At 40.3% G+C, this 26,010-nt stretch overlaps 1 protein-coding gene across 1 annotated transcript in view; it reads right to left on the reverse strand.

Moving 5' to 3' along the window:
* CATSPERD (cation channel sperm associated auxiliary subunit delta) overlaps positions 1–26,010 on the reverse strand; it is a 128,029-nt gene that overhangs the window by 52,092 nt on the left and 49,927 nt on the right. The window contains exons 6-10 of the mRNA XM_027851293.1: positions 21,723–21,790; positions 19,435–19,548; positions 16,405–16,488; positions 11,313–11,463; positions 733–828 (exon numbers count right to left, since the gene is read on the reverse strand). Of these exons, the coding sequence (XP_027707094.1) occupies positions 733–828; positions 11,313–11,463; positions 16,405–16,488; positions 19,435–19,548; positions 21,723–21,790 (513 nt within the window). The remainder of the gene's footprint in view (positions 1–732; positions 829–11,312; positions 11,464–16,404; positions 16,489–19,434; positions 19,549–21,722; positions 21,791–26,010) is intronic.

Below are 26,010 nucleotides of genomic sequence, written 5' to 3' on the forward strand. Positions count from 1 at the left end.
CAGAATGCTTAGAGGAGAGTGACATGCATCCTGAAGGGCTCTAATTTCCAGAAGACACAAGGGAGTATAGGGAGCCACTGGAGTTTCTTGGGCAGGCTGATTCTTTAGGGATATCAAGTTAGCAGCCAAGTGGACAGTTTACAAAGAGGAGAGGCTGGAGGTGGGGTGGGGGGGGGACATTAGAGGCTATTGGAAATGAGCGGAGGAGAGGTGATGAAAGCCTGAACCAGGGTGGCAGCTGTGTGAGCTGAGAGAAGCAAAGAGGGGAAAGGGAGGAGGAAGAATGAACAATATTTGACAACAGATTGGATGGGATGGATGAGAGAAAGGGAAAAGCCAAGAGTCAAGGTTTACTCCAAGATGGCGAACCTGGGTCACTAGGATGATAGTGGTGCCCTCACAAGAAACACACAAAAACTAAATTAGCCTAGCCCAATTGCTGGGTGCCTTCTCCAGGCCAAAGCAAGGGTAAATCATCAGTCAAAGGTGTTTAGGAAAGTAGGCCATGTCCCACAGTGAACTGGGGCGACCTGGTTCTAGGCTTATAACTATGGCTTAAAACTATCTCCAAGATTGTCTAGTAACTAGTTATTTACGGACAATTAAAGCTGTGAATTTCTCTAACCCAGAGGAATTAGATGTGCCTCACTCAGAGAGACAAGATACCCCCTATATTCCAGAGACTATAATTCCCATAGAGGTGTGGGGAATGGGGTGAAAGAAGGTACATACAGCCAGCAATGGTGTAGATGCTTTTTCCAGATTGACCAAAGGATTCATGCTTAACCAATTTTTTCTCTTTAATAGGAATATCTTCCACCAGCTGACCTGGGGGAGGGGGGAAGAGGGAGAGAAAAACACATATATGCAAAACAAATATTAGGGCCAGGGTGCTTCTTAAGAGAAAAGTTATAGCAAGAGACAGAGTTTTTAAACTCTGATTTTGGTAGCTCTGAGTTACAAACTCCAAAGAGCTATATACATTCATGATTCAATTCAGAGAAAATAGTGGTGGTGGTGGTGTTTTAAGTAAATTAGATTGCTTTCTTTAAAAAAAATTTGGGGTCACAGTTTGCATGAACCTTTACTTGACATTTGGTACAAGGCCATGTGATGCTTGGGGCACTGCAGTAAATCAGCCAGTAGGCTGCCATTTTTAAACTTATCGGATGATAGCATGTCACTGTATTAATTATTCTGTGAGTTGTGCATAAGTTTGGTCCTCTCCTTGAGCCACCAGCCTAGTACACACCTCAGTCCTCCCTTGCTCTCAAATTGTTGAGGTTTCCTCTCTGGCCACCAGAAGTCACTCTGTGTAGGGTACTCCCTATATGACCCCAGCTCAAAGTCATAAATTGTTGCGTGGAGCAATTCAAATCAATACTGGCTGGGCTTGAATTTAAGCTGGGGGGAGGGGGGATTACATAGTTCTCAAAATAGAAAATATATGAAATCATGAGCTGAGCTCTCCTAATATTCAAACAACTTTAAACAACCTCCAACCAACTTTAAAATAAAGCCTTAAATAGAATTCTGAAGTGGTAGAGCCAACAAAAGGTCAGGGTGAGATATTGTTCCAGCCCAAAACAACTTAGGTCAGAAAAAGAGATTTGTGAGTTTTATAGAACTAGAAAATATAATAAAATTCATCTGGGAGAACAAAAGGCCAAGAATATCAAGAGAATTTATGAGGGAAAAAATGTGAAGGAAGGTGGCCCAGTCATACCAGATCACAAACTGTACTATAAAGTATTAATAATCAAAACTGGTACTGGCTAAGAAATACAGTGGTGGATCAGTGGAACAGATTAGGTACACAATATACAGTAGCAAATGACCATAATTATCTAGCATTTGATAAACCCAAAGGCCCAGGCTTTTAAGGTAAGAACTCACCATCTAACAAAAACTTCTGGGAAAACCACAAAGCAGTTTGGAGAAACTAGGCATAAACCAACATCTTACACTGTTTACCAAGATAAAATCAAAGTGGATAAGTGATTTGGACATAAAGGGTGATATCATAAGTAAGTTAGGGGAGCATGTCAACTCTGTGGATAAGGGAAGAGTTTATGACTAAATAAGAGATAGAGAGAATTATACAAAGTATAATAAATAATTTTGATTTTGCACAAACAAAACTCTTGCACAAACAAAACCAATGTAGCCAAAATTAGAAGGAAACTGGGGAAAATTTTTTATAGTAAGTTTCTCTGATAAAAGCTTCACTTCTCAAATATATAGGGAAATGAGCCAAATTTATAAAATTACGAGCCATTCCCCAAATGATAAATGGTCAAAAGATATGAATACACAGTTTTCAGAAGAAGAAATCAAAACTATCAACAGTCACATGAAAAAATGCTCTAAATCATTACTGATTAGAGAAATGCAAATTAAAACAATTCTGAGATACCACTTCATACCTACCAGATTGGCTAACGTGACAGAAAAGGAAAATGACAAATGTTGGAGGGGATATGGAAAATTGGGACACTAAGGCTTTGTTGATTGAGTTGTGAACCAATCCAACCATAGAGAACAATTTGGAACTATACTCATGGGGCTATAAAACTGTATACCCTTTGACCCAGCAATACCACTGCTAGGTCTGTATCCCAAAGAGATCAAAGAACAGGGAAAAGAACTTTTATCTACAAAAATATTTATAGCAGCTCTTTTTGTGGTGGTGAAGAAATGGAAATTTAGGGGATGCTCATCAATTGGGGGATGGCTCAACAAGCTGTGGTATATAATTGTGATGGAGTACTAATGTATTATAAGAAATAATGAGTGGGGTGGTTTCAGAAAAAATCTCTATGAATTGATGCAAAGTGAAATGAGCAGAACGAGGAGAGCATTGTACATAGTAACAGCAATAGAGTAAGGATGATCAACTGTGACAGAAAGCCATTTAGTCAAGACAATGATCCAAGACAATTCCAAGGAACCCCTGATGAAAAATGCTATCCACCTCCAGAGGGGAACTGGTGAACTCTAAGGGCAGATTGAAGCATACTTTTTTCTTTTTTTTTAATTAATATATAGTTAGTTTTCAACATTCACTGAAACATACTTTTTTCACTTTATTTTTCTCATTTTTTTTTTGGTCTGTGTTTTATTTTGCAACATGGCTAATATGGAAATATATTTTGCATGACTTCACATGTATAATAAACAACATATTGCTTGCCTGACAAGGCAAGAGGTGGGGGAGGGGCAGGAGGGAGGGAGAGAATTTGAAACTCAAAACTTTTTAATATGAATGTTAGTTTTTTATGTAGTTGGGAAATATTTAACAAAATAAACATATTTCATAAAATTAAAAAAAATTAAATCTATGAAATCTTATGCACAACTTTAACGTATCCCACATTCTTCTCATTATTTGGGCTCTTTCCTTTCTAGTCATGACCTGTTATTTTCACAGGACTTGATATATTCAGCCTATTATAATCCCAAAGTTTATTGAACATGACAAAATAGAATGGGGAAAAAAAAAAGTAAAGCACTTTATATGGAGCCATCTCCCTCCAACTGTTTATTAAACCTCTTTCCTCTTGACCTCCAAGATCTTTAAGGTAGCAAAGGGAAGCTCCTGAGCCCACACCCTCGACTTTTAAAAGGTAATAAATGCAGGGATTGTATCTCTGTGTTATAACAGGGAAAAACTGGGAAGAAAGCACGGTTGTGGTTTTGTTTTGTTTCGTTTTTAACCTCCTTCCTCACCAGCCAAACAGACTCTCAATAACTGCCCATTCTCAGTCCAGAGTGATCTTGGCAGTCCTGGCTCTTAGCACTCACGCCTCAGGCCACAGCCAATTTGTTTCACGGAAGAAACCCCTCAGTATCAATTCGGCCTCAGTAGCTTTCACTCTTCTTATGCCCATATGGCAACCAGGAAGTCCCAACCTCAAGGGTAGTAGATAGAAGACAGTTCTCATCATCTTTCTCTTATTATGTCATTTTTCACTCATTTCAAGTGCATGCTTTCTTTCCCAGACTTCCCAGGGAGGGGAAAAATATGACAATCATAAAAAACTGCATTACCATTCTTTCTCTTCTTTTAATTATCATTATCACTCCAGACCCAGGAGGAAGTAACAATAATTCAAAAGATAAGTGGGAAATACATTGGCAAAGTCACATTATAAAGATGAAATATTTGGCCTAGGAGAATTGTTGTTATTTTAATTATTGTTGTAATAATCAAATGTAATCTTTTGATAAGGATAGCCACAGAACTGCATGAGATAAATAACGTCCTCATTTTCAGTGGCTCAAGACATCAAAAGTTATTTCATCACTATGGGGAGCTGCCAGCAGTAAAGCAAACTGCAACCTTTAAATATCTGAATATAGAGTTTCCTGAATTACCATGTTTTAAAAAAGAAAAGGTCACTATCTCGGGACCAACCTTTGATGATAAGGCTCTCTGCAATTAGTTAGACTGGTCCTTGAATGAACAATCTAATCCAATGCTAGGACTTGGACTCAAAGCCTTTCCAATCTAGGTAGGTCCTGCCAGAGGCTGTACCCCACTGCAATAAACTTCCAGAGCAAAAGGTATCCTATCCATACCCTAACTAGTCACAGGAGCAGGACTTTAGTGGAGGTGTTCATGATATCACTGAGAAATATTTTTTGATGATTAGAAAAATAGCTTTATGCACCTCAAATAAAAATTCAAAATGCTGCTATATTTCTCTCACGAGCAGATCCATGAATACGTTAAGATCATACAAAATTATATGACCTATGCAACCATGGAAATAACTTCCTTCAACCACCTGATGAATATACGGATCAAATAAAGGACCAGGCAGGGACTCATGGGTTCATCAAGAGCACTGTCTAAATGTCATGGAGTCTGTCTTGAGTGAAATTCAGAGAGAACAGAGTTCCTCTCAATTGAGAGATTCTCCAGATGCTCCTGCTGGTGCATTGCTGTGTTAATTGTACTAAACCCTGGAATATTACAAATTCTTGTCAATGAGACCCATTGTCATTCAAAAAAGGTCAACCCGTCCATGCACCCAGGGAACATGAGATGGTGAAAAACACATTGACATGTAGTCTGAGAGTACAGATGTCTTGTCTGCAGTCTGGGATGGATCAAATTTGAGACACTGCTTTGTGTTTTCAATGATCCCGAGTTTGCTAACTGCCTCAAAGATGAAATGATTTGTCCAAGATCATATAGCTAATAAATGCCACACAGACCCAGAGCTCTATTCACTGTCCAACCTAGCTACCTATTAGGTGCCCAGTACTTTATTAAACATTAGGGATTCAAAGACAAAAGTGAAACATTCCCTGACCTTGAGGAGTTTACATCCTATGTGGGGAAGAGACAATATGTACCTATATAAATACATAAAAATTAAGAATAAGGGAGAGGAAAAAAAAAATAAGGGTGAGCCCTGCCCCCCAACTTTAATTTATATAATTACAAAAGGCCCAGAATGTAATCACATGGTGTTCAGTATGAAGGTAAACAACATGAACAATAAATAACATGAACAGTTGGTACAAAATGTCCCCCTCCACCTCAAAAATGGAGTGTGTTTTTCCAAAAAATGATATATGGGAAAAGTTAAAAATGATCTATGCCTAAAGTTACAGTGCTAGATAGTATTGGTACAGGAAAGAATATGGGGCAGATAGGGAAGTCATGACTCCTAGTCTTTTCATTAAATCCTCACTTAGTTTGTAACATGAGGAAGTTTTAATTTATAAACAAGTTTAAGTCTACAACTTAAGATCCTTTTACAAAATGCAAAACTCAGGGCAGCTAGGTGGCACAGTGGACAGAGCACCAACCCTGAAGTCAGAAGGACCTGAGTTCAAATCTGGCCTCAGACACTTACTAGCTGTGTGACCCTGGGCAAGTCACTTAACCCCATTGCCTCCAAAAGAAAAAAGAAAAAAAGATGCAAACCTCTTTGATTGGGTTGAGAAGGGAACAGCAATTGGCTATGCAGGTGGGCTAGCCATGTCTCAGGAGGCTCTAAATAGCTGCAGGAGTTTTGTCAATCTAGCTAATGAAAGAGTTCAGATTTAGGAATTAAGAGTCAGAAGTGGAAGAAAAACCAGGCAATCACTCTTGAGAAGAAGGAGCAGAATTTTTTCTCCTTTATCTCTCATTGATTGTGGCATTGGGGAGATTAAACCAGTAGGAGATACCTCATTCAGTTGGGTGCAGAGAGACACACTGAGAATAGATGAATGAGGTCTGTCATCACAGGGAGGAAGTGCCTTTAGGAAGTATGACCCTAAATACCCAGAGAGAAACAGACAGCAGCGAGCTAAGCGCAAGGGGAGCTGGCTATTCTATGAAGGGAGAAGGAATTTTCAAAACTAGGAGTTGTGATTTACCCATCTGCCACACAAGTTGCCTACTTGCGTGCCACACTAGCTCTGCATTCTAACTTTGAGCCCACACTTCCTATAAACTTCTGTGTATTTTTGGAAAAGTGTACCCCAGGCTTTGTTTTCTTTCGGTGCTGGTGGTGAAGAATTTTTTGTTTCATCTCATCATGTTATACCATCTTAGCAAATGCCTTTGCTAAAAACTAGTTAAATCTACTGGCTGTTAGTGGGAAGAATGCTGATGTGGGCTTCTAAGTAATAGGGTCTAGAGTACAACCCTACACAGTTAACCCTAAAAACTAAGCTAACCACTGGGGACCCAACCCTTGAGCACAGGTGCAAGTTGGGAGAGTAGCCCAAGGGGCCATTACTTAAGTACGTACAAAATAGAGAGGATTCTGGGAAGATGGCAGAGTAGGTCAGAAAATTCCAAGCTCTCCAGATTTCCCCCACAAACAAGACAAACTAGTGCCTCAAGGCAAACATAGAACAATTTAAAATAAACAAGAGTTAGTACAGAATGGCAGTCCTCCTGAGACAATCTCAGAGAAAATCTGAAGAAAATCCCAGGACAGGATTTAGTCCCTGTGAAAAGTAAATACCTCCAGGCTAGTGACGAGTGGCGAGCCCTGGGGCTAGCTGGGTTGGGAGATGGCCTCCACCCCAGCCACAGGAACTTTCACCTCCCTGACAGTGAGGGGAGTCAGGTGTGTGAGCAGACAACCTCCACTGATAAGGAACTCCAGACCTAGCTGTGCCATGGAGATGTGGCCTTGGGCAAAAAGGAACCCGCACATACCACACCGAGTGAGGGCAGAAGCAATGGGGTAGGGACACCACTGGCTGTGGACACTTAATGGAGGTGAGGACTTGGTTTTGGATGTAGCTTTCTGAAATTAGAAACATAAAGTTGCCACCTTAGGTGGAGGACCCATGTCACAAGGCCTACCAAGCTCACAGACTCTGCTCTAGAGAGCAGTTTCACCACCACCAAGCATGGAGAGCAGTCATAAGGTGCTGTGAATAGACATAGATGGCTTTCCCCATCCTATTCAAGATTTCTCTGCCAAAGGCCATGCAAAGTAAGCCACTCAATGACATCCTCACAGTTCAAGCACACCAAGCCAATTTTCATGAGGGGAAAAAAAAAAGGTTGGGAGCAATATGCAGATGTAATAATATCTTGGTCAAATCAGAATTTGGATGGCAGGGCTTGCCTTCATATTGTGGGGAGTTCATGCTGAGAAGAAAGACATTCCATTAAGAGGAAATGCTGCAGACTGCCTGTGCACAGAGGGTGCAATGGGTTTTGGCATTTCTGCAAGGCCAATAATTTGCTAAGGAATCCTGGCCATAAGCCAATAAATTGGGAAGTCATTTTAAAAGGCTGTCATAGACATGAGGTGGTTCTGTAGTCCTGATTCTGATATGTTCCTCCTGAGGGATTTAAAAAATGCAAAGTCTAACTCAGAAAACAAGTACCCCAATAATTCTCTGGTACTTGAAGGGAAAACATACCACGCAAAAAGAAGTCGATACAGCACTGGGCCTGACATCAGAAAAACCTGAGTTCAAATCGGACCTCTGAAACTTACTAGCTCTGTGATCTTAGGCAAGTCACTTAATCTCTGTTTGCTTCAGTTTCCTCAGCTGTATAATGGGGATAATAACAGCCCCTACCTCCCAGGTTGTTGTGAGGATCAAATGAGATAATATCTGTAAAAAGCACTTAACAGCAGGCACTATATAAATGCTTATTCTGTTCCCTTCCCCCTCGGATCAAATATAACACTCAGTTTTGGCACTGAAAGTTGGTCAGACTTTGGCCCCTTCCTAAATTCCTGCTTTTTTCTCCATACGCTCTACAATCCAGTGATGCTGGCAGCCTCATTGTTCCTCACAAAAAACCTTCCATCTCCAATGTCCATTCCTTCGTACTGGCTGCTTCCACGCTCCAAATGCACTCCTCACCTCCTATACCTTAGCATCTCAGACTTCCTTTAAAACTCAACTCAAATGTCCCCTTCTACAGGAAGCCTTTTCTGGCATACTTCATGCTCCCAGTTGTTATTGCCTTCTTCCCCTATAATGTCATCTTCCACCTAATCTCATGTATCTTGAATGTATATGTTTTCCTCCATGTTGTTTCCCCCTTTAGAAAGCCATAAGTCCAAAGGTCTGAAGATGAATCATGCCACCTACATCCTGCCAGAGAGATGATAGACTTAAGAACCACAATAGGGTATAAATTTTTGGGTATGGCCTATGTGGAAATTTGTGGTGCTGGACTATATGTGTTTGTTGTGATCCTTTGGAATTGTCTTGGATCACTGCAGTGTGGAGAAGAGCTAAGTTGATCATAAGTGATCGTTGTACAATATTGCTGTTACTGTGTACAATGTTGTCCTGGTTCTGCTCATTCACTTTTTGCATCAATTCATGTAAAATCTTTCCAGATTTTTCTGAAATCATCCTGCTCATCATTTCTTATAGCACAATAGTATTCCATTACATTCATATAGAAGAACTTGTTTAGCCATTTTTCAACTGATGGGCATCCTTTGAGTTTCCAATTCTTTGCCACCACAAAGAGAGCTGCTATAAATATTCTTCAAGGTAGACTTTAATTGCTGCCAGAAGAATCAGGAAGTAGAAGGCAGAGGCTAACCACTCTACTCTCCTCAGAGAGAGGGGATACCAAACTCGAATTATATCTATCACTTCCCTCAAATATTACTAGTCTAGGGGATGTAGTTTTCAGGTTCCAGCTAAACTTCTGATCACTGGTCATTAATGGAGAAAGGAGGGCCCCAAACTCTCTACATAAGCCCTGACTCCCTTTCCCACCAAATACCAGTTCCACAATGAACACACCCTTAACAAAACAGCAAAGAAACCTATTTATCCAAGCTGATAGCAAAACAGAAATCAGAGAAAGTGTACATAGGAAAACACATACCAGACAACACAGAGTGGAGGAGCACTCTTACTGGGAGCGATAAAAGTCAGCTCACCCAAAAGTGTCCCTGATCTCACACACGGGGGAATCCCTGAGGTCTCCAGTGTCGCAAGTTGGGGTGAGGGACATGATGGAGGCTGCCAACTCTTCTTATATTGGTTTCTTCCCAGAGTCTTCTCTTCCTTCAGCAACATGAAGTGGGATTGGCATCATCCATCATCTCTCTTGAAGATGGAATCCAGAATTGCCCCAAAGAGACTCAGCACACCCAGAGAAAAGCCAGACTTCCCTCATCTCTTCTGCTCTCAACAACTCTGTCTCACACCTCATGTAGCAGGGCACTGATCTCCACCAATAAAGACAGAGTCCCATGCCAATGAGCTTTGAACTTGAGTTAAAATGGTTTTTTTCCTTTAAAAATTTTTTCTTTATTTTTAACATTCATTTATATTTTTTTTGAATTCCAAATTCTCTTCCTCCTGGCCCTCCCCCATCCCTTGAGAAGGCAAACATGTTGATATCAATTATACATGTGAAGTCATACAGAACATATTTCCATATTAGCCATATTGCAAAAAAATAAATAAAAAGCAAGAAACATAAAGTTTGAAAAATATGCTTGAATCTGCTCTCAGAGTTCATCTGAAAGTATTCTCTCTCTCTGGAGGTAGGTAACATTTTTTATCATGGGTCCTTTGGAATTGTCTTGGACCATTGTATTGATCAGAATAGCTAACTCTTTAACAGTTGTTCATTCTTACAATATTGCTGTTATTACATACATTGTTCTCCTGGTTCTGTTCACTTCACTTTGCATCAGTTCACAGAAGTCTTTCCAGGTTTTTCTGAAACCCCCTCGTTATTTCTTATAGTTCAGTACTATTTCATCACAATTATATACCACAATTTGTTCAGTCATTCCTCAATTGATGGGCATCCCCTCAATTTCCAATTCTTTGCCACCACAAAAAAAAACTGCTATAAATATTTTTGCATGTATAGGTCCTTTTTCCCTTTTCTTTAATCTCTTTGGGATACAGACCTAGCAGTGGTATTGCTTTCTAGTCCTTTGGGTGTAGTTCCAAATTGTTCTCCAGAATGGTTGGACTGGTTCACAACAGTGCATTAGTGTCTCAATTTTTCTACATCCCCTTCAGCAGAAGTCAGTCAGTAAGTAGTGATAATTAAGCACCTACTCTGTGCCAGGCACTGGGGACACAAAGATAGGCAACAGGCATTCCCTGGGAGATCGTAAGGAGCTCACTGTCTAATCAAAGAGGTAGATTCCAGATGGATGTTAGGAGAAACTCCTAAGTTAGAGCTCTCCAAAAGTGGAATGGGAAGTCACTGCAGGTTCAATCTCCTGGGAGCTCTTCAAGCACAGAGTGGTTGGCCACCTGTCTGGTAATGTCAGAGTGGGTGTTACTTTCATGCAAAGACGATTGGACAAGATAGCTGCCCAAGCCCTTCTCGACTCTCAGATTCTGTGATTCTAGAGCTTTCAGTGGGGCACATAACAAATGGCAGCCCAGAGTGAGAGCTCCAGGGGCTCAATAATTAATAGGGACAGACGTCCAGGTAAGGTGCCATTGACAGAGAGTTTTACTCTTGTTTTATTTCTCCACGACCCAGAACAGTGTCTTGCACATTGGAAGCATTGGCTAAATGCTTGTTTATTTGAATCGCATTTCTCTGACATACTAAAGTCATTTGTTCATTAGCAACTGAAATATTTCCAACATAAAGGAACTTGTTAAGCCATTCCAGATCCTTGGGTTTAGGAAGATACTGGTTCTCTTTGTTTGTGTCATCACCTACCAAATCAATCCATCCAGTCACTCAAGAAAAAAAAATGTGCTTAGGAGATGTCACCAGAGATTCTTTTTGAATCTCATTGAGTTCTTTTCTTTCTAGAAAAAAAGTCATCATGGTAACTACAAAGAACCTATAATTTTAAAGGATTACTATTACGGTAGCTCACCACTGTTATGCGAGAACAGCAGGCGGTGACTATGCCAGAAAATCAAAAAACCTTTTAAACCTGGAAGATTTACCATGCGAAGATGTCTTGACATAGGAAAAGGCAGTCCCCAGGTTTCATTTTGTGGGGGTTCTGTATAAGCAAACCTTGCCTAAAAGAAAAAAAAAACAGAATCTTGGTTGTTTTTGGAAAATCATCAAATTTGGGTGACATTAGTGAGAGTCAACACAACCTAGAAGAATGTGGTAGGCTCATCCCCATCCATTTACTGTCAGGAAAGCACTTGACCCAGGCACAGGCTCTCCCCAGGAATTCCCCAGTTTTCTAAGGTAGCCTGAGGTGACCAAACAACAGAAATACAAGGAGAGGTAGCGATATCGTCTAAAGCCAAAAATTTCCTGTAGACCTTTGTTGCTATGAACCAGAAGCCTGAGATGACATGGAGTGACAGAGAAGAGCTCTCTAAGTAGGCTTCCCTGGGTTCCTTCATCCCCTCCCCCTATTCATTGCTACATGAAGGGTTGCCCTACCCCAATAACCCTGTTACATGGATATTGTAACTACCTACAGACGGTGCAGAGACCTAGGGCAAGTCAGGGAAGATGCCTGTTACACATTAGTAAGAGGGAGCTCCCCCTAAGGAAACTTCTTCTCCACCAATGTAGGTAGGTCAGCACCTTCTTCACAATGTCTGGTCCTACAGCAGTGGTGTCACACAGGGGCCACTAATCCATGCACGAGGACAGAAAGCCCCACTGCTTATTGACTTGGTTTTAAAGTGTAATGTTACCTATTTTATTGTATTCTCATTTATTTATTTTGGAGGAAGTTAGGTGGCAAGGTAGATAAAGTGTTGGGCCTAGAGTCAGAAAGGCCTAAGTTCAAAGCCAGCCTCAGACACCTACTAGCTGTGTGACTCTGGGCAAGTCACTCGACCTCTGGTTGCCTCAGTTTCCTCAACTGTAAAATAAGAATAATAATAGCACCTATCTCCCAGGGTTGTTGTGAGGATCGAATGAGATACCATTTGTAAAGTGCTTAGCACAGCGCCTGGCACATGGTAAGTGCTGTATAAATGTCAGTTATTAGCTCTCACAGGTATTCCCCAATTTCACTGGGAGTATTGTGGGCAGCCTGCAGTGGGGCCATGTGTCTGATACCTCTGGTCTAGAGCACTGAGCGTTTAGTTGACACACCTACCCAAGGTCACACAACCAGCACACGTCAGAGGAAGGATTTGAAGCCAGATGGTCCTGGCTCCAAGGCTGACTCTGTACTGTAACATACTGCTGCCTCTCCTCCACATTTTATGCAGAAGATAAACAAAGTTCAGAAAGGTTCTTTTAAGTGATGGGGCCAGGCCATGCTTAAATTCTACTTTCTACAGGAGGCCTTCCCCACCCCTCCCCACTACTGCTAGTGCCTTCCCCTCTCAGATTACCTTCCATCTACTCTGCATATATCTTGTATGTAACTAGTGATTTACACATTGTATCCCCCAAAAGAATGTATGTTCCTTGATGAACTCTGAGTGCAGATTGAAGTATGTTTTCTTACTTTCTTTTTCTTTTTTTCTTTTTGTAACATGGCTAATATGGAAATGTGTTTCAGATGACTCCACATATATAATGGGTATCATATTGCTAGGGGAGGGTCTGGAGAGCGGGAGAGAATCTGGAATTCAGAAGGATGGAAGGAAGGGAGGGAGGAAGGGAGGGAAAAAAGAGCATATGTTCTTTGAGGGTAGGAACTGTTTCTTTGTGTCCTGGGTACTTAACACAATGCCTGATACATAATAAGGTCTTAATACATGACTGTTGACTGATTGTGTTTGTATTTGTCCTTAGTTCTATTCCTCTCCTTTCATTTTTGGCCCATCCTTTTAAAATATAATCTCATTGTACAGTCACTGGTTCCCTTTATATGCCTTCTCATTTTCTTCCTCACTGAGTATGAATACTTAGAATTTCATTTTTGAAAGTCTCCTATTCTCCTTAAGTCATTTCTCTTTTGCAGTCTGTGGCCATGGTTCCAGGCCAATCTTTTCTCTGAACTGTTTGAAATCTGCCCAACATTCTCCTCCTTGGCTCTGAGAACTCTTGTCATGGTTACTTTCTTTCAAAGTTCCTGTCATTTGCATTTCACCAACCAGTAGTCCAAAGTTGATCCAAAACTTAACTAAAAAGAAATAGAAAGTATCCTGGAATTCTAATTTAATTGCTTTAGCGGAGCTCTGGGTAGGTAATGTCAGTGGGAGGTGAACACCCACCCCTGTTGAGCTGCTTTGGTCATCAAGATAAGAGATGTGAAAGCACAGTACCCCTTCTGACCCAGCGGTATAAAAACAGCACTAAAATGGGGGCCAGGAAATCTGGATTCAAGTCCTGACTTTGCCACCAGCTGACTGTGACTTTGAGCAAGTCACTTTCCATCCGTTTCCTCATCTGTCAGCTGATAGCATTGGACTGGATGGTACCTTTGGTATCTTCCTATTCTGACCTTCTAGAAACAAACGAGGATTCTTTTGATATAACAATTAAAGAGCTACTTGTAGTACTCAGATGGGGGAATAAATAGGACAGACCCTTGGCCAACGCATGTGGGACATAGCTACTGTACTGTTGGCACTGACTTTTGGGATAACCAGACTAGATTCCTTGAATACATGAATAAATGAATGAATGAATCACTTCTTGAGCATTCACACTGTGCTAGAGTAAGCAGGGCTATCTCAGTTCTGATCCTCTATGCTAACTAAGAAATCCTCTAATTTTCATTTGTTTTTTCAAATAGACTTCCCTCATAGAAGGAGATTTCTTTCCCATGATACAAAGTAGTCTTTGTCATGGGTCATGGGCTCTATATTTGTTCAACAACATTTGAAAAGCCATCACCTCTACCTCTTCTTACTAGTAGCCTAGGCTTTATTCCTGTATTCACTGGGGGTGATTGGTCAGCTTTTGCCACATCTTGGAATACAAGCGAGGATGCCCCATACCATGTCAAGTGGTCACATGTGAATTTAGGAAATGTGGGCCAGTTTTTCCCAGTGCTTGACCACTTCTCAATAAGTTCACCATTGAAATTCTAGACCAGTAGAGCTAGGGAAATATGGTGGTAACAGCATCTCTCTGGCTTCCTTCTAGAATCCCATAACTACAGTATAAATATATCTGATCTCCTCTTAAAAAAACCAATCTTCCTACTCCTGATCCAGATAAATGGCCAATTAAAATATACAAAGGCATAGTACTTTGTGAATTGTAGACCACACTTGGTACAGTCAGGTTTCTATAACCTCTACCTGTACAACAAATGTCTTTGGAATCCATAAAGAATTATACCCAAGGTTGGAGCCTAGGTGTCATTCCTGACTCTTCACTATCTCTCACCACCCATATCCAATCTGTTGCCAAGGCCTGTTGACTTCACCTTTGAAATCTCCCTCCAATATACCCCTTTCTCTCCTCTGATGCTGGTACCATCCTGGAGCAGGCCTGCATCTCATCATCACAGGCCTGGAATAGTGCAATAGCTCCTGGTGGGTCTGCCTGCCACAAGTATCTCCCCACTCCAGTCCATCATCCACTCAGCATCAGAGTGGTTTTCCTGAAGCACAGGTCAGACCATGTTACCCCCTATGCAATAAACTCTAGTGTCTCCCTATCACTCTCCAGATTAAATATAAAATCCTCTGTTTATTATTCAAAGCCCTTCATAACCTGGCCCCATCCTATCTTCCCAGTCTTCTTAGGCCTTCACCCCTCATCCCCCACCATCACTCTTCAGTGACACCAGCCTCTTTGTTGTTCCTCACACAAGATTCTCCATCTCCTGACTCCAGATGTTTTCTACTGGTTGGCTGTCCCCCAAGCATGAAATGCTCTCCTTCCTCACCTTCCTTCTTGGCATTCTTGGCTTCCCTCAAGCCCCAGTTAAAATTCCATCTTCTCTAGGAAGTCCTTTCTGATCTTCCTTAATGTTGGTGCGTTCCTTCTGTTGATCATACTCAATTTACCCTGAATACAGTTTGTCTGTCCACAATTGTTTGCATTTTGTCACCCCCATTAAACTATGAGCTCCTGGAGAGGAGGGACTACCTTTTACCCTTCTTTGTATCCCCAGTACTTAGCACAGTTCCTGGCATGTAGAAAGCATTTAATAAATGTTTACTAAGTGACTTTAGGATCCTAATAGAAAGTAGGATTTACTGGAGTGCAAAGAATTACACTAAATACTTTTAGGAAAGTCTGGTTTTCCAGGTTGAAATCAGTCAATCAACAACAAGTATTTAAGTGCCTATTTTGTGTCTGGCACTGGGTTAAGTACAGGGAATACAAATGTAAAAAATAACCAATCCTTACTTTCCAGAGACTTTTTCTAGTCTACTCCCCTTATTTGACTGCTAGGGGGAAATTAGGCCCAAGACAAGGAAATTCTTGTGTAACCACTAAGTGAACTGAACCAGATACTGCACTCCTGTTCCCGCCACACTAACTCTGATTCTGTACCTCGCTGAACAATCATGAGGCTCAACAACTCTTAAGACTTGAGAGACTGTTCCCAGGTCCAAGAAATGTCAACCATGGGAACTGCTTACTCAAGAACTAAGAATGACTGTATTGTGTTCCAGCCCCTTTCACATAGCAAGTCATGTTTTCCACAATTGTTCATGGCCTCCTATGAGCCCTTTGCATTTTCTTTGGGGCAAAATAAAGGCTATTCTATACTCTGCATCTACATTATTACCTTGAATGCATCAATGAGATCTGGGCCCCTTTTTACTCACATCCTTGAAGGACTAGGTCCAAGCTATATTTGGAGATTTTCCAAGAGTAAATTCTGGGTAGGGACATAATGAGCCAAAGAAACAGTGATCTTTTAGGGTTGTTCCTAAGACTGGGGCCAGCCTATGTGATTCCAGAGGCTGGGAGCACATGGCCACAGGTTATATTGGCATACTAAATATGGCCAAAACAAGTTCCATCCTTTAAAAGTTAACATGAAACAAATGTACAGATGCAAAATAATGAACAATTTGCTTTGCCTCCAGTCCAATTCAAATGAATCTTTCTAATCAAGAGAAACTTACCGTATCACCATTCTTCAAGAGCACTGCAAACTTGGACATGGAATGAAAGAAAAAGATACCTTCAAAAGTTCCATTAAGGAGTTTCTAAATGAAAAATTAAAGAATAAAGTAAATGACTAAAGAGTATGAGCATAAAGGCCTAAGCATGAATTACATGCACTAACACTTATAATTTAACTCCAGATTTCCCAATCAGCTAAAATGAAGTAAAATCTCATCTCTAGGCTCCATTTTGTATAAAAACACAAAATATAGCAACTAAAACAAGCAAGATTGATAGAAGAAAGAAATAGAATGCCTCCAGCAACAGAATTGCTGAAGGGCAAAGGAATACATAAAATTTTGTAAGGTGGTGGGGAATTTTGGTCCTGATTGGGAAGGCCTTCAGGCATCTTACTAAAACTGAAAAAGGGGTTAGAAAGGTGAGAAAAAGACTATGACATTGTCATTTGAGAGAATAAAAAAAAAAACCCAGAACCCAAAACCCTTCTGTGCATACGTGGCACTGGAAGAGAAAGATAGCTCAAAAATATTAGATAGGCATAAAAAGTTTTTTAATTAGAAAGATCAGTTTAGGTATAGTATCAATGGACTAAGTTGATCAAGAAAAGGGACACTGATATTCAGCTTCTATTCAAGACTTAAAGGAGACTGAAGCAAATATAAAAGAACAAGGAATATTATTGTGCTGTAAGAAATGACAAAAGGGACTGATTTAGAGAACCTGAGAAAACTTATATGAACCTATACTGTACAAAGTGACCTGACCAGCAGAACAATTTATACAATGATCACCATATTGTAAAGGAAAACGACTTTGGTGGATAAAGTAATTATCAAGTACAGCCCAGAGCAAGGGATAACAGGTGGATAGCCAGAGAGATCAATTCAGTGTTCTTACAATGTACAGAGAAATTAAGGAAAGCTTTCCTTATGTTGGTTTCAGGAGGACACTGTCCCACAGGGTGGATAGCCATAGATGGGTTGTGATCCACATCACTGAAGGGAATTTCTGAATCTCTAAGATCATAGATCCATTTGAGGATCTGAGAATAAGAGATAACAAAAGGGATGGATTCAGAGACTCATAGGAGGACATATATGAACTGATGGAGCATAAAGTGACCCAAGCTAGAAGCACAATTTATCTACTAGCTACATTGTAAAGAAAGATACCTATGAAAGATTTAGGAACTATGGTCATTGCAATGGTCAATTTTGATTCTGGACCACTGATGATAACTCATGCTTCTCACCTTGCAGTACAGAGATGATGGACTAGCAGTACAGAATCGTGCCTACATTTTTAGACACAATGTGTGAATTTTTTTTTTGTGATTATTCTTACTGGCTGCAATGTAGAACTTTCGTTTTTCTTATTTGGGGCAGAGACTTGGGAATGGATGCATACTGATAGTAATACTGGAAAGAAAGAAAAAGAAAGGAAGTTAGAGCTTCAATAAATAATTAAAAGCAAACAAGAAGAAGGCAGAAGTTCATAAGGAGAAAAAGACAAACAGAGTAATGTTGAAAGAGAAGCCATCTAGTCCAATCCTCACTTTTTTAAAGATGAAGAAACTGAATTTCAGGGAAGCTAAGTGAGTTATCTAAAGCTCACAAATGTAGAGTCAGAGGTGGGCTATGAATCCAACTCCCTTAACCATAGAGCCAGTGGTGAGTAGTTTAAATTGAGTCATTTGGTCTCCCAGAGTGAGGTGTCTTTTGTTTACCCATTAATGGTTAACTTCCCCAGTCATTTAACATATACATGCAGGTAACTAGGTCTTGAACTATCTCACAAGGGAAGGGGAAGGTTAAGAGTTTGAGCCCCAGCTAAACATTTGGTAGCAGTCATTCACTGCCTTGGTAAGATTGAGAATGATTCCAGACGTTAAATAGCAGGGCAACATGGAAGGAGATTTTTTTTTTTTTTTAAAGGCTCATGCTCCACAAGACACTAAGAGAGATGGAGTGGAGAAGAAACATGAAAGACAAAGATGGCTTGAGGGTCCCTGCAGATACTTTGTGGTGTGTGTCATAGGACTTTGGACTAAGGGCAGCAGGTTGGCCTCAAAGCAAATTTTTGTTTTATGGAATAAAAGAATTCAGACCAAACTCGGATGACTACCCATTAAGATCTGAGGAAATTCTCTCCAACTTAAACTTTTCCCATCCTTAATGCTTAATCATTAGGCATTTTAAATACGATTTATTTTCCTACATTTCCTTAAATTGTGTTTTATCTTGATTTTGACGTTTTCTTTATATAAAATCTATAATTGACCCCCAGAGCTGTGTATGGTATATTTGTATCTTGCTGGAATAGAGCTAATGGGAATTTAACCAGCTAGGAAGTCTCCTTTACAGCTTGGTGGCTAAAGGTCACCTGGAGGGTTGATGAGCTATTATGAACTTATTAATAATTCATACATTTGGATAACCCTCCCAGATGGCCAAACTTGGAGCTCCTCTTCATTCATAACTTTTGGCCACCTCTCTCTCCCAACTTGCTCAGGGTCACACAGCTTGTATGCCTCAAAGGCCAAATTTGAACTTGGGTCTTCCTGGCTCCAGGCCCTTGCACTCTAGCTACTCTGCCACCTGTCTGCCTCAGAGAGTAACAGATGTTAGATTAGAGGATGGCCCATGAAGCTGGACCTGCTCTGTCTGGCCCCTTCCAGTGGGACGTGTGCTCTGTTTTTGTGAAAGGATATGCAATATGCTGTTTGGACACAAAGAATTCAGGAATTTGTTTGCTTGACCAAGCGTATTTGTCACAATGAGTAGGAGAGATAACAGGAAGAAAAAACAGATTTTTGTTCACTGAAAACAAGAAAATTATTTAATAATGCACATGTCCTACTCCTCCCAATTAAGCTGTAAGCTCCTTAAGGTAAGAGACTGTTTTGGGTTTGTTTGTTTTCTTTTTGAACACCCAATTCCTAATACAGTGCCCCTTTCACATAGTAAACAAGTAATCAATGTTTGTGGATTTTAAACTAAGTTGAATTCTCACCAAATTTAACATACCAGTTGAGGTAAATGTAATTCTTCGAAATTAAATCCCAGACTGTTTGAGATATATATGACAGCTTCAGATACAGGACCTCCAATGGCATATACCAAAATGAGATTATTTACAGACTGAAAAGACAAGTTATTTGGAGGAAAGTAAGATATGATTGTATGATATTAACATTGGGTCATTCTGTTGCTTTATTTCTCTACGTATCTCTTCTCTCTAGCCATCCTTCATGCTGCTTCCCAAGTAATCTCCTAATGTCACTGATCCTGTCGCTCAGTTTCCTGGGTTCTCCATTGTCTACTGGATAATTTATAAACTTGTGATTTTGGTATTTGAAGTCTTCTATGATCAGTCTCGAAGCATAGGCCTGACCATGTCCCCTTCCCTAGTCATCCCCATGAGTACCCTGTCACCTCCAAGATCAAATAGAAAATCCTATTTGTTCAAAGCCTTTCATAACCTGCCCCTCCCCCCACCTTCCCAGTCTTCTTATACCTTACATCTCTCCCTTCCCATCACTACCTACTCTTCAATCCAATGATACTGGCCTCCATTTATACATAGTTATTTGCATGTTGTCTCCCCCATTAGACTGGGAACTCCTTGAGGGTAGAGACTATCTTTTAACTTTCTTTGTATCCTAAGCATTTAGCTTAGTGCTTAATAAATTGGTGCTTAATAAATGTTTATTGAATGCCTCACTTTCCAGGCTTATCTCCTATACTTTGGACCACCCTCAGTTCCCCATTCTTTTCTTGTCCTCTCCTAATATTTATTACATCCCTTATACCTGAAATGGCTTCTCCATCTTTGTCCTAACATTTATTAAGCACCTACTTTGTGCCAGGAATAGTACTAGATAGCCCTGCCCACAAGGGGCTTACTTTCTACTGAAGTATAAAACCTGTACATAGAAAAGTGAGTACAAGATGATTTGAGGGAAGGAACACTAAAAGCTGGGGGATGGAGGTTTCACAAAAGGGTTTGAGAGATACCAGCATCTGAGTCTTGAAGTAAGACAAGGATTCTAAGCAGTGAGGAAAGAGGACTCATGAGGTAGGGAAGTGGGAGACAGATGGAAAAGGGAGAGAAAGGAGGTGGAAACAAGCATTTATTCAGTGTCATTATGTGCCAGCCACTGAGCTAAGCACTTTATCAATATCATTTCATTTGATCCTTACAACAACGCTGTTATTAATTCTCATTTTACAATTAAGGAAACTGAGGCAGAAAAAAGTTAAGTGACTTGCCCAAGGTCACACAAAGTTGTCCAGTCTGAGGCTGGATTTGAACTTAGGTCTTCCTGACTCCAGGCCCCTCAAGCTATCCACGGATCCACCTAGCTGTTTAGGGAACAATATTGGCAAATTGACCACCTTGACTGGAACACAGAGTGCATGCAAGAGAATAACGTTAATTCCTGCCCCAAAAGGTCAAGTTGAATCTAGATTGTGGAGAGCTTTGGATGGCAGCCTGGAGAGTCTGTATTTTATTTTATCACAGGGGCCGCCTTACTGGGAGGCACTGAAGATTTTTGAGCAAGACGTCCAACCTGTGGGAGGCTATCTTGTCAGCTGTGCAAAGGAAAGACTAGAGAGGGGGAAGGACTGCAATCAGGTTAGGGTCACAGTTCAGGTGATGTTCAAGGTTCTAAACGGGGACGATGGCCGTGGAGGTGAGTGAAGAGCAGGGGCCTGCTGGAAGAAATAGGAAGGGAGAGGAAGCAGGCAAGACAGTTAAAGTCCCTGCCTTTCTTCAAGGTCCAAGTCCTCTAGGAAGTCTGTACCAGTGCCTTCCCCATCTCCAATGGTAGCCACGGCATCACAGAATCTCAGAGTTGGAAGGAACCTTGTAGGGTACCTTGTCCAACCTGTGCCTGAATAGGAATCTCATCTAGAATATCGTTAAGCAGTGGTTATCCCATCAAACCATCCAGTGATGAGGAAACCTCTACCCTGCTCCCCAGTTCAGCTCTTGTTTTCCTCAAATTCCCCATAGTGTTGTGTGGTCCCTCTCTCCTCAAACTTCCTCTGGCTTTTTGTCTAGATGTTTCCTTCGCTCTTAGTGAATTCTCCTGAGTCCCACAGGGATCTCTTCAAACGTTTCCCCTCCTATTCCACTGTAAGATTCTTAAAATCAGAGCCTGTGTCCTCTCTATCCTTGCTCTATTCTGGCATCTTGAACAGAGATATTTTGTAATTGTTTTCTGATTAATAAAGTAATGAATGGTCTGTGGCTAGGTAATTTAGTTGGTTAGTTTCATACTAATGAAGAATTAAGGCGCTATACTTACTGAGCAAGAGTAATCATTACTATAGCAACAGTACTCTGTATAAATATTTGTAAAGTAGACCTGTGTAACTGAAAGGGAAATACGACATAAAGCATGAGGATAAGGCCCTGGGATTTTTAAAGTTATAAACAGAATACCAACATATTTCTTATATTGATCATTGTCATACCAATGACCTCTGACCAGGAAGCCAAGTCAAAACAGATATATGCACAATTATAGTTAAAGCAGTTTCTGCCAGGCTCCATTGACTTAGATTTGGATGTTATCACCCTTTGTAATCCTTGGGAGGTATGCCAGTATATAATATAGTATAGTATAATTTATATATAGTATAGTTTTAATAAATATAGTATAATATAGTATAATTATAACATGGTATAGAATAATAAGATATATAGTATAATAATACAACATAAATAATAACATAGTATAATTTAATAGAGTATCACAAATAGATATCATTCTGCATTTCACCTAAAAGCTCTAATTTATGAGTGTTAACCCACTTATTTGTTGGAGATCAGCTGTTCAGCTAAGGGGACACACAGGGCTCTGGCATGTGTTGGATATGCCCAAAAATCAATGGAAAGCAACTTCAACAAGAAGGTATCAAATAAGATTAAATAAAATTCAATCCCTACCCTCAAGGTACTCACAATAGAACAGAGGTCTGTGACATATACAAATAAGTATGATAAAAAATCATACATGATAATTGCATAAGATAAGTGCATGAAAGACCCAAGGCAAGGCTATGTACAGTCTAGGGGTTTACTGCTGACTAAAAGATTTCAGTGAAATTTTCTCAGGGGAGAAGTGGCATTTGACCTAGACCTTAAAGGATGCTTAGGACAGGCAAGTCAGACAGAAAAGGAAGAGGCTCCTAGCAGCTATCTATCTCCCTTTCCTTTCCTTTTTTTTTTTTTTTTTTTAGTTTGTTTGTTTGTTTTTATTTAGTATTTTATTTTTCCCCAGTTACATGTAAAAACAATTTTATCATTCATTTTTAAAACTCTGAATTCCAAATTCTCTCCCTTCCTCTCTTCCCACTCCCCCCACCTCATTGACAAGGCAAGCAATTTGATATAGGTTATACAGGTGTAGTCATGAAAAACACTTCCAGAATAGTCATGTCGTGAAAGACTATATTTCCCTCCGTCCTATTCCCCTATTTATTCTATTCTCTCTCTCCTTTCATCCTGTCCCTCCTCAAAAGTGTTTTGCTTCCGACTACTCCCTCCCCAAGTCTGCCCTCCCTTCTAGCATCCCCCTTCTCTTATCCCCTTCCCCCCTACTTTCCTATAAGGTAAGATAGATTTCTATACCGAATTGTGTGTGTATGTTATTCCTTCTTTGAGCCAATTCTGATGAGAGTAAGGTTCGCTCATTCCTTCTCACCTCTTCCCTTTCCTCTCTTCCCCTCTACCGCAAAAACTTTTTCTTGCCTTTATGTGAGATAATTTACCCCCATTCTACCTCTCCCTTTCTCTTAGCACATTTCTCTCTCACCCCCTAATTTTATTTTTGAGATATCATCCCTTCATATTCAACCCACACCTATGCCCTCTGTCTATACATACCCCTTCTAACTACCCTAATGAGTTACAAATATCATCTTTCCATATAGGAATGTAAACAGTTTAACTTTAATAAGTCCCTTATGACTTCTCTTTCCTGTCTACCTTTTTATGCTTCTCTTGAATCTTGTATTTGAAAGTAAAATTTCCTATCTAGCTCTGGTCTTTTATCAAGAATGCTTGAAATTCCTCTATATCATTGAATATTCATTTTTCTCCCTCATGGATTATACTCAGTTTTGCTGGTGATTCTTGGTTGTAATCCTAGCTCCTTTGCCCTCCGGAATATCATATTTCAAGCCCTCTGATCCTTTAAGCTAGAAGCTGCTAAATCTTGTGTTATCCTGATTGTGGCTCCACAATACTTGAATTGTTTCTTTCTGGCTGCTGGCAATATTTTCTCCTTGACTCCAGAATTTGGCTATAATATTCCTGGGAGTTTTCATTTTGGGATCTCTTTTAGGAGGTGATTGGTGGATTCTTTCAATTTCTATTTTACCGTCTGGTTCTAGAATATCAGGGGAATTTTCCTTGATAATTTCTTAAAAGATGATATCTAGGCTCTTTTTTTGATCATGGTTTTCAAGTAGTCCAATAATTTTTAAATTATATCTCCTGGATCTATTTTCCAGGTCAGCTATTTTTCCAATGACATATTTCACCCTTTCCTTTCTTTTGAGCAAGGATTAATCAATCAATCAACCAGTGTGTTCTCTGCCCTGGTGCACTGTTGAAGGACATATTAGAGAAGCACAACACAAAACATGATATTTTCCCTCAAATAGTTTACATTCTACCTAAGGGAAGAGAAAATTAACACACATGGAACAACAAAAGAACAAGTAAATGCTAAACTCTAATTCAACCTCCTCCTTCTGCCTCTTACAAGCTTCTTGATCTTCCTTAGGTCCCCTAACCTTTTTGGGTCTTAGTTTCTTCATCTCTAATGTTATGATGACATTGGCATTCCTTCCCTCACAGAATGGCTGTGAGGATCAAGATAATATAACATAAATGTGAGCTATTATTACTCACACCCTTCTCTTTACCTCAAAATACTTGTCTTTTCAAACCCATTCTCTTGCTCCTTCTGTTTCATAGAAAGAGGTTTCCTTCCTTCTTCTCAAGGCTTCCCCTACCTCTCAATCCATTATACTGTAACTGGAATCTTGAGTCTCTCCACACAGCTATTAAGCTATTAAGAGATCATAGGCAACATTGGAGAGAGAAATTTCAGTTGAATGATGAAGTTGGAAGGCAGATTTCAGAGTACTAAAAGAATAAAAGGAAAGGAAGTGGAAGTGCTAACTGCAGATGGACTTCTCAAAGAATTTAGCCATTAAAGGGAGGAGAAATATAAGAAGAAACCTAGCAAGGATCAAGTGAGGGTTTTTTGAAGATGAGGGAGACATGGGGATGTTTGTAAGCAGTAGGGAAGCGGTCAGGAGACTGAGAGTGAAGATAAGAGAGAGAGCGGGGATGGTCAAGGGGGCAATCTGCCAGAGGAAGACAAGATGGAATAGGATCACTTGTGCATGTAGAGGGGTTGGCCTTGACAAGAAGAGCCTCCTCTCCATTTGAGATAAGAATGAAGGAGACAGCAGCAAAAGGCTTCTGGCTGAGATGAGAAGATAAAATGAATGGCCTTCATTTTTTCTGTGAAATATGAGGCAAGGTTTTTAGTTGAAAGGGTTGAGGGAGGTGGGGAGCCATGGAAGGTTTAAGGAGGAATGAAATGTTTTGGCAAAGCTGCAATAGTGAGTAAGATAGTGAACAGATCAGGGAGGTATAAAAAGATTTCCTTGCTGAAGCAACAGACTTTTGTGATTTTCTCCAGTTTCATTCAGCAGCAATCAGTTGGGGATAGTGGGAGTAATCCAAGGCTGAGGCTCGGGAGAACTAGATGAGTGATAGGATAGGGGGGCAAGTGGCTCAAGAGAAGAGGACAGTATTGAGTCGAAATGATTGAGCAAGGAGTCGAGATGGGCAAGGAGGCAACAAGCATTTATTAAGAACTTACTATATGTCAGGCACTGCACTAAGTGCTACACATGCAAATACAAGCAAAAAGAAAGAGTTCCTGTCCTTAAGAAGCTTACATCCTAATTTCTTCTTGACCTCTCTGCAGCCTTTGACATTATCAATCACCTTCTTCTTGATACTTTCCTCCCCATAGGTTTTCCTGACACTACTTTCTCCTGGTTCTCCTCCTACCACTCTTTCTCAGTCCCCTTTGCTGGTTCTTCATCCAGATTATGCTCAGTAACCATGGGTATCCCCTAAAACTTGGTTGGGACCCCCTTATCTTTTCCCTTTATACTATTTCATTTAGTAAACGCATCAGCTCTCATGGATTCAATTATCAACTCTATGCAGATGATTCTCAGTTCTGTTTATCCAGCCCTAACTTGATGACCTCCAGCTTCTCATCTCCAAAAACCCATTAGATATCTTCAACTGGATGTCTTATTAGCATCTTAAATTCAAAATGTCCCAAACTGAAGTCATCATCATTTCCTCTAAGCTCTCCCCTCTTCCTAACTTCTAATTACTGTTGAGGGGACCACCATACTCCCAGTCCCCCAGGTTCATAACCTATCATAATCAATTTGTTGCCAGTGCCAGTTGAGTTTGCCTTCACAATATTTCTCTGATCACCCCTCTGGTCCAGACCTTTACCACATCACTCCTGGATTATTGCAATAGCT

This window comes from Vombatus ursinus, unplaced genomic scaffold (assembly GCF_900497805.2).
Source record: "Vombatus ursinus unplaced genomic scaffold, bare-nosed wombat genome assembly UNPS02009173.1, whole genome shotgun sequence".
NCBI classification, from domain to species: domain Eukaryota; kingdom Metazoa; phylum Chordata; class Mammalia; order Diprotodontia; family Vombatidae; genus Vombatus; species Vombatus ursinus.